The sequence below is a fragment of the Nicotiana tomentosiformis genome, chromosome 9 (genome assembly GCF_000390325.3).
Source record: "Nicotiana tomentosiformis chromosome 9, ASM39032v3, whole genome shotgun sequence".
NCBI lineage: Eukaryota > Viridiplantae > Streptophyta > Magnoliopsida > Solanales > Solanaceae > Nicotiana > Nicotiana tomentosiformis.
This window is the reverse complement of record NC_090820.1, coordinates 100,227,621-100,241,945: the sequence shown is the minus strand read 5'-3', so window position 1 is coordinate 100,241,945 and position 14,325 is coordinate 100,227,621. Positions and strand designations below refer to the sequence as shown.

Here is a 14,325-nt window from a genome sequence, read left to right as displayed (position 1 = left end):
TAAATATAGAAAGATGACTAGTCTTTTTTGGAATAAATTAAAAGGAAAAGAGCATAAAATGGAATAGCGAGAGTAGGTGATTTCTTCCCATATATTTAGACCTTGGCTGATAGAGTTACCTGTAACCAAGGGCGGATCTAGCAAAGGAGCTACCGGTTCACCCAAATCCAATAGCTCAGGGGCGTAGGCACCTTGTCCCAAGCGGTGTCACACCGCTTTGTTTGTTTTTTTACTAAATATATATATGTGTTAGATAATAAGAAAAATGAAAATACGGGGTAAAAATATAAAAATGATACCACTTATCGTTATAGTAATTTATTCAGTTATTCAAATGGTGACACTACTTACAAAATTTTCTGCTTACGCCAAAACAATAGCTTTAGCTGAAATCATGTATATGTGTTAAAAATCAAACTAAATAAGCATAAATAAACACAGAAAATTAGCGGATATGATAGAATTCCAAGTCTGAACACATAAAGTTCAAATCCTTAATCCGCTTCCGCCCATACCTTTGGTGATAATATGGGTCCCTATCCAGCTAACTTGCTGCTATCTTATGGTATAAGAGAGCAAGGATATTCAATGTATTCTGTTTCATTTAAATTCATGTATTGAACCAAAGAGCTAGGGCAAGTAACTGTAGAAAAGCCATGTCCCAAAAGAAAAAGTTCTTGATAATACTAATACTAGTATTTATCTTAGTTCTTGTCCCATTCTGTACTTCCACTGATTCCATCTCCTTCAACCAGTCTTTAAAAGATGGAGATTTGTTAATCTCTTCTAAGAAATCTTTTGCTCTTGGTTTCTTCAGCCCTGGAAATTCCAACAAAAGATATATTGGAATTTGGTACAATAATGTCCCTGAACAAACTGTTGTTTGGGTTGCAAACAGAGACAATCCCATCAATAGCACATCTGGGATTCTCAGTATTAATCTCACAGGAAATCTTGACATACTTGACAAAAAAACCAAAATTTTGGCCTGGAAAACCAATATTTCTTCAGCTACTATGAGAGGAAACTCCTACTCTGCTCAGCTTTTGGATTCAGGGAATTTTGTGTTGTTTCAAGACTCAAAAAGGGAAGTTATTGTATGGCAAAGCTTTGATTATCCTACAAATACTATACTTCCAAACATGAAATATGGGAATGACAAGAAAACCGGTTTGATCCGGTCTCTAACATCTTGGAAGTCGATGGAAGACCCCGGTTCAGGTGAGTATGTGTACAAGATTGAGATAAATGGTACAGTACCACAAGTTTTCCTGTACAAGAATTCTAACAGGATATGGCGAACCGGACCCTGGACTGGTCTTGGCTGGAGTGGTGTACCAGAAATGAAACCTGGATATATTTTCAGTATCAACTATGTTGATAATGATAGTGAGGTCAGTGTAACATTCAGTATGCGCGACTCTGCAATCTCAAGATTAGTATTAAATGAATCAGGGATGATGAATATATTGAACTGGCAAGAAAGTGCTCAGAAATGGGTTCAATTTTGGTACGCACCTAAGGACCCGTGTGATAACTATGTACATTGTGGCAAAAATAGTAATTGCAACTTGTACAATTTGGCTGAATTTGAATGTAGTTGTCTTCTTGGGTACGAGCCAAGGGATAATCGGTCATGGTACCTGAGAGACGGTTCCCATGGGTGTTTGAGAAAGAAAGACGAAAACGTTTGCAAAAATGGCAAGGGGTTTGCAAAATTGACCAATGTGAAAATCCCGGATACATACACTGCTATTTTAAACAAGAGTATGGGATTGCAAGAATGTGAGCAATTATGCCTGAATAATTGTTCTTGCACTGCTTACGCGAGTGCTAATGTTAGTGTAGGAGGAATTGGATGCATTACTTGGTATGGTGACTTAATAGATACAAGGGAGTTTACAGATGGTGGCCAAGATTTCTATATCCGAGTATCTGCATCTACTTTGGGTAAAATCTATGTTGTGTGGCTATATTTGCAATTTGAATTATTTATGTGAACAAGTGGTTATAACACTTATCTTTCAGCTCAATTCTTGGAGAAATCAAATGGCTATCACAGGAAAAGAACTATAGTGATTGTAACAGTGTGCATTATTGCAATACTCGTAGCACTCTCGATTGCTTGTTGTTTGGTAATATGGAAAAAGAGAAAAGGTAAGTATGTCATTTTTTTAAAAAGTATATCATTCTTTACAAGTGTGCTTGCCTTGGTCGAGGGTCTCTGGAAACAGTCTCTCTACGTGCACAAGGTAGGGGTAAGGTCTGCGTACAAACTAGCCTCACAAGACCCCACATGTGGGAATATACTAGGCTTATTGTTGTTGTCGTATATCATTCTTTACAAGTGTGCTTGCCTTGGCCGAGGGTCTCTGGAAACAGTCTCTCTACGTGCACAAGGTAGGGGTAAGGTCTGCGTACACACTAGTCTCACAAGACCCCACATGTGGGAATATACTAGGCTTATTGTTGTTGTCGTATATCATTCTTTACAACTGTGCTTGCCTTGGCCCAGGGTCTATGGAAAAAGTCTTTCTACGTGCACAAGGTAGGGGTAAGGTCTGCTTAGACACTACCCTTACAAGACCCCACATGTGGAAATATACTAGGCATGTTGTTGTTGTCGTATATCATTCTTTACAAGTGTGCTTGCCTGGGCTGAGGGTCTCTAGAAACAGCCTCTCTACCTGCATAAGGTAGGGGTAAGGTCTCCGTACACACTACCCTCCCCTGACCTAACATGTGGGAATATACTGGTCGGGCATGTTGTTGTTGTATATCATTCTTTACAATTCTTAGTCCAAATCTTAGAGTATGACATCAATTTCGGTGAACCTAATTTGTGTTAATGATTCATGTACAGATAAAGAGGACCAGTTCACCAGTTTGATTACTTTGAAAAGGAATTTAGCATCATATGAGAACTCTTCAAGAGGCAATGAGATAGATGGAAGTGAACATGTTGATGTGTTAATCTTTGATCTAAACACTATTATTTCAGCCACTGATGATTTCTCCGATGCTAATAAACTCGGTGAAGGAGGCTTTGGCAGTGTTTACAAGGTACCTCTGAGATTCTATTAAGTTAATTTGTAGGCTCCATTTGGTCATGTTTTGATTATTTGTTTGTTAAGCCAATATTACTTGAGAACAACCTTGAATCTTGACTTCAGGGTCAGCTAAATAATGGACAAGAAATAGCTGTCAAAAGACTTTCAAAAACTTCAGGGCAAGGAGTTGAGGAATTCAAGAATGAAGTAACGTTAATCGCGAAAGTACAGCACAGAAATCTTGTGAAGCTTTTAGGATGTTGCATACAAAAAGGAGAGAAGATGTTGGTATATGAATACTTGCCAAACAAAGGCTTGGACAATTTTATCTTTGGTAATGACATGAAGCTTTCTTGAATAAGTATTTGGTTAAAATTTAAGCATGTTACAAATGGAATGCTAATGTGTGTACTTTCAAATTCTGTTACAGATAAAACTAAAGGGTCTCAGTTAGATTGGAGAAAACGATTTGAAATCATTGTTGGAATTGCACGAGGATTGTCATATCTTCACTACGATTCTCGAGTAAGAATCATACATAGGGATCTTAAAGCGAGCAACGTTTTACTAGATGCCTCTATGCAGCCAAAAATATCAGATTTCGGAACTGCTAGAATTTTTGGAGGTGATCAAATTGAAGCAAACACGAATCGAGTTGTTGGAACATAGTAAGATCACTTTTATGTATGCACATGTGTGAATTTTGCTAAGTATAAGCATATGAGATTTAGAAATGGTGGAATGTGACATTGCTATTGGTTTGTTTCAGTGGTTATATGTCGCCGGAATATGCAATGGAAGGGCATTTTTCAGTGAAGTCTGATGTTTTCAGTTTTGGAGTTCTGTTGTTGGAGATCATCACAGGAAGGAAGAACACTACTCATTATCAAGATCATTCTTTAAATTTAGTTGGAAATGTAAGACATCTCTGCTGCAAGTATTCACCTTTAGTCCTTTATCATTGCCTATTACACTAACTTAAAAAGAAATAGATTTAATTTCTATACGCTAACAAGAGCGAAATATGTTTACACAAACTATGCATTTGAGCATGTTCTTAGCAGGTAACTTTTCTTATTTTCTATGTAACTAATCTCACTTTTCATGGATAGTTATTTGTAGTCTATGTTGCTCGGACTCTCTAGAAATGTCGTTGAGTACGTGTTGGATCCTCTAAAAGTAGTGCATTTTTGGAGAATTTGACACAGGTGCAGCAACATGTTGGAGAGTCTAACATAGTTGAAGTTGTGTTTTGTATGATCTATTGCGTGAAAAATCTCATGTATTGTCAGTGTATAAAAGTTAAAATCAAAAGAAATACCCTTTCTATACTGTTTTATATGACACTCTTAGAATGACACCTTTCAATAATTGAAAATTCATTAATTTAAACTTTTTATTTTATCCTTAATGAGATGTACTTATAGCTAAAAAAGAATGTCATGATATGTTTAAGATTACAAGTTCAAGGTACCTTTAGTATGTGCCAAAAGTCTTTCTTAAATTATGTATCTGGCCAAATACTGTCATATAATAATACAACGGAGAGCGTATCTTGTTTTGCTTTCGCCCTTTGTCATTGCTCTTGAGAAGGGATAGTTGCAGGAAATATGGACGGAGACAGGGTGGTGGAAGGGGTCCGAACTCTTTCGCCAAAAATTACATTATGTATATAAGGTTAAAAGTATATATATATATATATATATATATATATATATATATATATATATAGCTATTGAATCCCCTTAATTTCTTCGTATAATTCGGTCGTTGGCAACAAATGTTGATTTTGTACTTCCTTTTTTCAGGTTTGGGATTTCTGGAATGATGACAAAGCTATAGAAGTAGTTGATCCCTTATTAGGGGAGTGGTATGAAACTGGTGAAGTTTTAAGATGCATCCAAATTGGACTTTTGTGTGTTCAATCACATGCAAATGATAGGCCAATGATGTCTGAAGTAGTGTTTATGCTCTGCAATGAAACAAAACTATCTAACCCTGGACAACCTGGTTTTGTATTCAGATCAAGAAATTCTTCTTCACTTCCTTACTCATCATCAGCTAGTGTTGGAACATCTGTAAATGATACTTCCATTACTACACACCATGCCCGTTAACGCTTCCTTTAGGGTATCTATACTGGATTTTTATACTGTCGGTGTAATTTAACTTGTTATATCTGGTTACTTGTCTTAATTTCAAGGTAACTAGTTTAACTTATTATGAACAATTACTTTCCGCTATATTTTAGATGACCTAATAGTGTAACAATTCTTTTACATTGTGTATATAGAAGTGAATGTAACTCTTTGCAAGGCGCTTGTCAATTGGCACAACCAAGGTAGGGGACGATTCACGGCGTGTGTCACTTAAACGTTTACAAATTACAATATCCATTGTTTCTCTGACAATGTCTATAAAATAGGACCGTGAAGACAATCCACCACTAGAGCTTGATTTGCTCCTGCTATGCTCGCTCCCAACTGTCTTCTTCCCGTCATGCATAAAGATCTTTCACTTTACCATCGCAAGCTCCTCGTTTTCCTTCTTGGCCAGTTAGTCTAACAATAGGGTAAATAGCCTATGATATTTCAGCTCAGTTACAAAAGGATTACTCCTTATATGTTACATACTAATTCATCTTAAGCTATTTAATGAAAGAACAAATAAGTCTACTGGCCAGTTTTGCACTCAACAGATGATGAGAATAAGCTCTTTACAAAAAATGATGTGTAATGCACTATGATTTAAGTGTATAAAAAGGTGAGAGATTAGAGTTATAGATTAATTCTTAAAATTTATTTTGCAGTTCCACTAAAATGTGGGATCTTATTCTTCTCCTACTTTTTTTTCCTAATTCTTGTGAATTGAACATAGTAACATTATTGACTAGATTTGCTTCCTTGTTTACCATTCAGCCTTCCTATTGCCATTTCTGTCCTTTCACTTCTCCCTTTTAATAATAACAATAATAATAATAATAATAATAATAATAAGAAGAAGACAAAAAAGATGGAAAAAATAGATCTTAGGTAGATCGCCAATGAATAATTACTTTAACGACAACCTATTCGACTTTTGTGACGACTATAGTTGCTACCAAAAGTTAGCACATATGCGGCTAAAGTTGGCATAAAGTTAAGACTATTGTGGCCACTATAGTTGCTTTTGCAAGGATAAATTTGTTTTAGCGGCGATAAAGTCGCCACTAAGGTCGAATTGTTGCCTTTAAAAGTCGGCTCAGTAGGTCGCGAGTAGAAGAGGTGAACCATGCCAACTTTTTGGTGGCGATATTTATACCTTCAGTGGCAGCGATTTTACTTTTAGTGGCGACGTTGTCGCCAAGAAAACCAATTTATCCTTTTAAAGGTAACTCTCTTTGACACAGTAACCTTAATTTTATGCCGACTTTAGTTGCCACAGATACTATGTTATGGCTTGGATCAATTAAGCAACTAACTAAATAATTAAAAGAATTAGAAATGGAAACTATGGCTCTTATTCAATATCAATGGAAGGTATACACCATTATTACATGTAGTAACGAAGATGAAGAATGAGAACTAGAAGAATTGGGGAAGAAGATTCTAGAAGAAAGAGAGGAGAGAGAGAAGTGGTTAGGGACGTAATAGAATTAACAAAAAATTGCCTGCATTTCACTACCTAACTCCTAGTATTTATGCACATTAAGATTGGACTGAACATATATAAGTGGCTGATAATATTGGGCCTTCCGCTTTGGCCCATTTTTCCTTTCCGTCTCCAGTGGCCCAGTCCACTCTAACATGTCTTTTTATTAATCTTCTACTCTTATCTACTTTTGATACTCAATTTTGCCCTCATATTATTTCAAATAGTATATATACTTTCAAAATATCATTTTGCGTCATTACTTAATTTACAAGAGTTACACAAGTATTTTCTATAATTTGTAAAGCTTTAAAATCGATTTTCTTGCATTTAAGTCACTTGAATATTTATTAATTACCCATTTAAATTATTTTGTTATTAAATAAAGTCACTTAAATTATTTATTATTTCGAACCAAATCAAGACCCAAACAAGCTGGCCCATCTCCATTAAGCCTCAGAAATCCAAACCAAACGACCCACTTTAAAATGACCCGGTCGCAACCCGTTGGACAACCCGCCCCGCCTACTCCTTAATCCTAACCGTTGATCTTTCAAGATCAACGGTTTACAATCACTCCACCCTTTTTAATTAACCAACCCCTGAAACCCTAACGCATTTTCCCTAAGTCGCCGCCCCTAAAGGCTCTCAATCCTCCCTTTCTCTCTTACGAAGAACCCTAGCCGCCTCCCCTTAACTCCCTCTCCTAATCCCATTGATAATGAGAATTTACCATTATTTGCTTACCATATATGGGTTTCTTTGCTACTGGTCACACTGTTATGGTATTACTTAGGTATTTGCCTAATTTTGACAAATACCACCTCTATATCGGACGTGAATAAACCTCAACCTTGGAGATTTGGACAATATCTCGTCCGTATACACAAAGAAAAGCCTGATTCTTCATACCAGTTGTCGATTTCTTAGTACTAAACCCTAACTAGGGTTTGGAGTTTGTTTTCTTTTCTTTCCGGTGCGAGATTTTACTTTTTTTGTTCGTGTTTACTTGATTTCTTTCCTTGTTTATTTGCCTGATTCTATCACTATATAAACCCCTCCCCTAATTCCCTTTGAGGAGGGTTGATTCACTGAAATCTGCTACTATTACTCTCTTATTCTCTCATTCTATTGTTCTGAATTTTTGCTCTTGGCTGGCTGAAAGCCAAGGCCACCGAAATTCAATTCTCAAACCTTTCTCAGTGTGAGCACTGCCCGGGGTTCATTTGAAACCCATGGGAACTCTGACACAGTGAGATTCCTGGGTTCTACTATTCGTTTGCTATTAACACTGAAGTGTTGCTAAAATTACTCTTCTTGTTTACTTGTTCTTCTATAACTGGTAATGTATCTATGACTAGTGCAATTTCATTTTTTTTTTCTGTTTGTACTCTTGTTCTGCATATCTATATCTCTAAGAATTTGTATGAATCACATGCCATTATATGTTTTGAAGCTCTTCTTAAGGCTCTATGCCTTATAGTGGTTCAACTTGCCTATTTGTTACCTTGATTCTTCCTTCTTAAGCCTGCCTGCTAATTTATGTGCTCAGATGCTTATTACTGTTGCTTATTATGAGTTTGTTTTCTTGCCTTGTCCTGTACTATTATGAATAACCAATTCATACCCAGAATGTGTTCTAATTCCTGTTGAGACATTCATGCCTAACCTGTTGTCTTTATGGAATTCTACTGTCAGCTATGATCTTTTCTCATGCTATTTGTAACTCTATTGTGTTCCTGACTTGCTCAATCTTGTGTTCCTCAGTATCAATTGAGAACTTTAAAGTTAATATCATAACTAGCATTTTCTCCTTTATGTGACCAACTAGTATAAGGTTTGATGCTTGTCTGTTCGATTGATGTGAAGTTGACATGTTTTTGCTTAATATAAGTTTTTTTTTCTGGTATTGTAATTAATACTCAGCATGTTAAGTTTTCTGATTCTCAACTAAGTGATTGCTCGATCATGAATCTGTTTTGTTATGTTGTCTTCACTAAGCTTTCATATTAAACTTTTCATATGAATGTTATGCTCTACTTGTTCTTGTCTATGACTCTATTAGATTTTCATGTTTAAATCTCGTGTCTAAGGTTCTTTTAGGATAATTCTAAATCACTTTACTTTTGAAACTCTTTTGAAATAGTTCACTATCCTATGATGGGCAATTATGTTACTTTAGCGTTGTTTCCGAAAATGCAAGCATGAGTCTACCTTGTAAACTTTTCTGTATTTCGTGTATTTTTGTCCATATGTTTCGGCTAGAATTGCTGATTAGTTCCAGCCTTAGGAGTTAAGTGGAAAAGTTAGGTAAGTAAGTTATTCATTTAGGCCTGGTATGTTGGGCCTGCTTCGGTACCGGAGGTTTGAAATACAATGTTCACATCTGGAGTTTGGGCTTGTTGTCCGTGCATAGTTCTAAGCATATTGGAAGGCCTATAGGTGTTACTAGGTTATTCTATATTTGTAATTGGGTCTATGCTTGTTCAATATGGTCTGTAATAACTTGTAAAATTGAATGATAGGAAAATTAGTGAAAAGGAAGAACTGGGATACTTTATCTTTTATATGAATGGGTAGAGATCATGCCTATAGGATCTTAATTGTTTGTTTGCTCATCATGCCTCATTCTCTGGAATTATATGCACACAATGTTATCCCCTTAGAAAACATGACTTAGGGTCTATATGATGACTTGAATGGTTAGATAGCATGCCTATAAGATCTAAATTGGGCTTCTTGCACCTAGATATTATACCTATAGGAGATCAATACAAATAACTGAAACTGTATGATTTAGTATTTCTTTCAAATATGTGATTCGTCTAGACACTATGTCCATATAATTCCAATATAGATTACCCAAGTTGTCATCGCTGCTATTCTCCTTTTGTCATACAGCCCGTCTATAATGCATGCCTATAGAGGCAATTGAATAATTCTACATTCTCAACTACTTCACTTCCTATATGTGAATCGTTTAAAGATCATGTCTATAGGATGCTACTACACACATAGAAAGCATGACTATAGGATTCTTTAATAAGAACTATGTATTAAATAACTTCTTCGTCAAAACTGGTCACCTAGAAATCCTGCTTATAGGAATTCCCACTAATTGCTGAGTAGTTCTAATTATATAGAAATCATGCATGTAGGACTTAATGATTCTAATACGTCTTAATTCTATCTACTGCCTAACCAAAAATATGTTTGCGTGCTTTCATGCTTATGTGTGGAGGTTAACTTGAGTCTTTTTTTGCTATTGTATGCCGTCCTATCTGTTTTGAATATCGCCTAGTGTTATCATTTTAGAGCAACCTAAGTAAAGTCTAGAACCACCCGATAGTAGGTCCAAAGCCTCCTGGACTATAGGCATGGGATGGTAGTGCACGCATAGGGTACGACGTAGAATTGAATTAGAACGCCTTTAAGTAAACAACCTCAACATAGTAATTGGGTAGCAGGAGATGATAGTCTGTGCCCGCTGAATAATACGAGCAACCTCTACCTTAAGAGAGTTGCGAAGTATTATTTATGTTGTACGGGGTGATCCTTTAGACTAAAATACTTAGGATCCCCTCCCTCTTTTTATGTGCGTGTTATTCAAACTTAGTCATTTAACAAAGATCAATACAGTTCGTACCTTTGTAGTTATTAAGACTTGTACCGATTCTTATATGTTTTAATAAGACTCTACAATTTCTGAATTTTTCTTCTATTTATTTGATCACCTAGATTAATTACATAATCCACATAGTCTAAAGTTCGATCGGGACCCACAGTTATGGACCTTGAAGAGTGCCTAACACCTTCTCATTAAGGTAATTTAAGCCCTTACCCGATCTTTGGTGGCGTTGACTAGTCAAACAGAGTTATTTGCAAATAGGTTCCCTAACGCACCTTAAAAATCGTTAGGTGGCAACTCTTCTCTCTTAATAGCCTTTAAAAGAGTGGTCACACGTCGAAGCTGTTAGCCCCAGGGTTTCATTGACTAATTTTGATGATACCAAACCAACATAAGGGTTTAATCAAAGAACATTTACTTGTGGTAAATTTATTTTTATAGGTTTATTATGGAAAGCAGATGAAAGAATAATGGTTGATTTACTACAAAGTTGTGGAACAAAATATCTACAATGCACATTACTTTCATAGATATTATTATTGAGATTTATTTGGATGATTTACCTTGCTGGAAGAAAGATTCAAAATGCATCAAAGAATATATGAAAAAGTATTATAGAAGATTAGTACAAGAAAAATAAAAGGAAAGAAATCAGATGATTGAAGGAGATAGCATGGAATATTTCAATAAGGATATGTTGCATTGACCAAGGAATTAATTATGGAAAGAGATCTATCAATGATCACTTCCACAAATTATGCTGGAATAGTGAAGGGTGAGAATGAATTCCACTACTAGATTTTACATATTTGAAGACCCCATAAATTATGTCTTGACCATAAAAGGAAGGCATGGTACGAAAGGAAGATTGAAGAGTGCTCTTTGATTATGTAAAGATTACCATATCTCTGGACAAGAATTATGGAAAGGCAATTATGGCTTTTTAAATAGCACATGGAGAAAGATCCAAAAGCAATTCCTTATAGTATTTAAAAGCATGTTAAGAGCTTATTTATGAAAATATTTTTTTGGTCTAATCTAATCATCTTTAGATTTAAAAGGCAAATGAACAAAGTCAAGGAAGTGCAAGTTGTCAAGAATGAACCATTGGAAAAGTAATTCAGGAGATCCAAAACAAAGTGAAATGATATAATGAAAGACATGATTGCAGTAAGTTAGGAGATTCAAAAAGGAAGGAAAACACAACATAATGGAAGACAATTTGAGTGATTTCCTTTTTTCTTAAAGCCATCAAAAAAAAGAAAGGGAAACAAATCAAGTGCAATAACCACAAATCACTCCCTGGATTTCGGGTATGGAAAGAAAGCACTTAAATGAATCTAGCTCATCTCTCATGAAAGAATCGGAGGCATCTCTTGGGTCAAATATCATTAGAATATTATGGGCCTCAATCAAAGATCAATCTACAAAAGCTCTCAAAACTCTCCTATAAGAAGATTGGCAAACTCAAGAATTAATTACCTAGCCTTCTATACAATTGTCTATCCAACTACAAGTTCTTTATTCTACTCTTAACAAGCATTGTAATTCACTTTTAGTAGATTTAATGAGTACACAAAAGAGTGAAGAGAGACTGAAAATTATTGTAGAGGCAGTGTGTCCTTATAGGTTGTGTCATTATTCGTTACTTTGGTGAGCGAGTGAAAACCAAAGAGTCGTTGTTGGTGAGCAAGTAAAAACCAACCTTTTGTGTTATTGGTGAGCGTGTTAAAATCAAACATTGTTCGTTCTTGGTGAGCGAGTGAAAATGAACCTTGTAAATGTTGGTGGTGAACGTTGAAAATCACACAAGCTGTATATGACTCATATTACAAAGAGATCAAGTGATAATATCTTTGCAACCCAATGAGAGTGGAGTTGGATACCATATTGATTCCGAACCAGTATAAAATTCCTTGTGTCATTTACCTTACTGCTTTTATATGTTATTATAAGCAATTACTGCTTGTTGAGATTATTATTTGATTGAATCAAAGTACTAACATTATTGTACAGGCTGTCTCCGCATCGGTCGACTAAGTGCATACCGTAGTCGACTAAATTTTTAACAGGCTAAAATTCATCCCCCCTCCCCCCTCCCCTCGTACTTTCAAAAGCCAGCTCTCGCAAGAAAATGGGGTGCGACAGCATGGCAACTCTGTTGGGATACTTAGACTTTTACCATAATGAACTTGACTTATGTGGATTACTTTCTCTGTCTTAAAACTGCTATTACATGCACATCCATTCCCTTAGTTTTCTTTATTTGCTATGACATGTACGACCTCTCTCCATCCCCTTCATCTCTTCTAAGATCGCTATATTATGACTCTCCCATCCCTATTTACCTACCTGCTTCATTACGTTCTCGCACATTATTTTTCTATGAGCTAAACTGACTTCTCTTTTTTGTCTTTCTTATCTTTTCTCTTCACGCTCACTTTTGCTATTTTATGATTTTACGTACTTTTATCATGAAAATACTTGGCAATTATTTTTACATAAAGCATGCTCTGCATCATACTCCACTCATGCCAATTATCAATATAGCGGCACTTGATGAGTGTCCGCGCTTTCCTGAAATCACCTTTTTTTTTATATCGAAAGGCTTATCTGTTGTAGACTAGTGGATCAGCAGTGCAGTCGACGGTCCCGTGCCTTTTCCTCTCAAGTTGTCCACTTGGGAGTACCAGTTTAGACCCTTCTAGAAACCCTACTCTAATTTAAAATGTACACGCATCATGCTAAAGCTAGTACGGGTTGAAGCGATGTTAACGTAACAACCCGCTAAGATGAGCCTTGTCCAAAGTTTGACGGGATTTCTACAGTCCCAATAGACACTATCATATTATGTGCATCACTTGGAGAAAATGTGCCAACGTGTTGATCATTATTGCATAAGTAGTCAAATTTAGAGGGGAAAAGGGCTAACCTTTGTTTGTTTGCAGAAAATGAAGCACGAAATCTCCAATTTTGGTATGGTCCAGAATATCCCGCCTCTGCTACTTGACTGGTGGAAAGACCTTGCGCCTTGTGACAAGAATCATGTGAGGAGAGTACTTGGTGACCTACCATCTTTACTGAACATTCAACCAAATAGGGAATTGAACGAGGCCGCTACCATATTCTGGGATGAGAAACAAGCTATTTTTCTGTTCGGTGATATAGAAATGATTCCTCTCCTATAAGAAATAGGGGGTTTCACCAAGTTACCATGGGATAGTCCGAGACTGCTAGTACCAGAGAATCGCACTCCACGCGATTTTCTGAAAATTTTGGGTTTCAAGAAGAATGATGAACTGCTATGTCTGAAGAAATCATATATCTCTTTTGAGTTTCTTTACGAGCGTTATGGGCATAGAAAGTCATATCGTCTTCATTATGATGAACAAGCCATTATTTCTTTGGGATGGGTGCATCGCTGGGTTTATGTTTTCATTGTCTTCTTCCTAGGGTTGTTGATCTTTCTAATGAAAGGGGGAAGAATTCATACTCGCTTAGCCATGGTCGCTAGGACCTTAATGGATGGTATCGAAGGACAAACTTATACTATCATCCCAATGATCTTAGCTGAGATGTACCGTGCTCTAGATCAGTGTAAGCGTGGGTTCGACCACTTTGAGGGTGGCAATCTATTACTACAAATCTGGCTACTGGAACACTTTCAGAGGGGTGAGTATCATCAATAGCTTCAGCAAAGGCCACTAAATGACTACATAGACAACCATCACCCAAAGAAAATGACGTTTATTCCAGACAAGTTTGCAAAACCTGGAAATGCTGTAAGTTGGATGTGTTTCTTCAGTAATCTGACAGATAAGCAAGTGCATTGGATGTTGAATGGTTTCCTAGTAGTGAGTTCATCATCATGTTAAGGGGGACTACTCATTTGGTACTGATCGGGCTGCGAGGTATCTACCCTTACGCTCTTATAAGGGTAACGAGACAAGCAGGAAGAAAACAAGTCATACCTCGGGTTTCTAACATGGTCCAGTACAAGGCAGCTTTTAAGAAGAT

At 36.4% G+C, this 14,325-nt stretch overlaps 1 protein-coding gene across 1 annotated transcript; it reads left to right on the top strand.

Moving 5' to 3' along the window:
* The first annotated feature begins 602 nt into the window (after positions 1-602).
* LOC104088769 (G-type lectin S-receptor-like serine/threonine-protein kinase RKS1) lies at positions 603-5,270 on the top strand. Its single transcript, XM_009593503.4, has 7 exons — positions 603-1,950; positions 2,029-2,157; positions 2,864-3,063; positions 3,174-3,384; positions 3,481-3,718; positions 3,820-3,967; positions 4,859-5,270. Exons 1-7 carry the CDS (start codon positions 657-659, stop codon positions 5,165-5,167), a joined length of 2,529 nt encoding a protein of 842 aa, XP_009591798.1. The 5' UTR covers positions 603-656; the 3' UTR covers positions 5,168-5,270.
* The last annotated feature ends 9,055 nt before the right edge of the window (positions 5,271-14,325 follow it).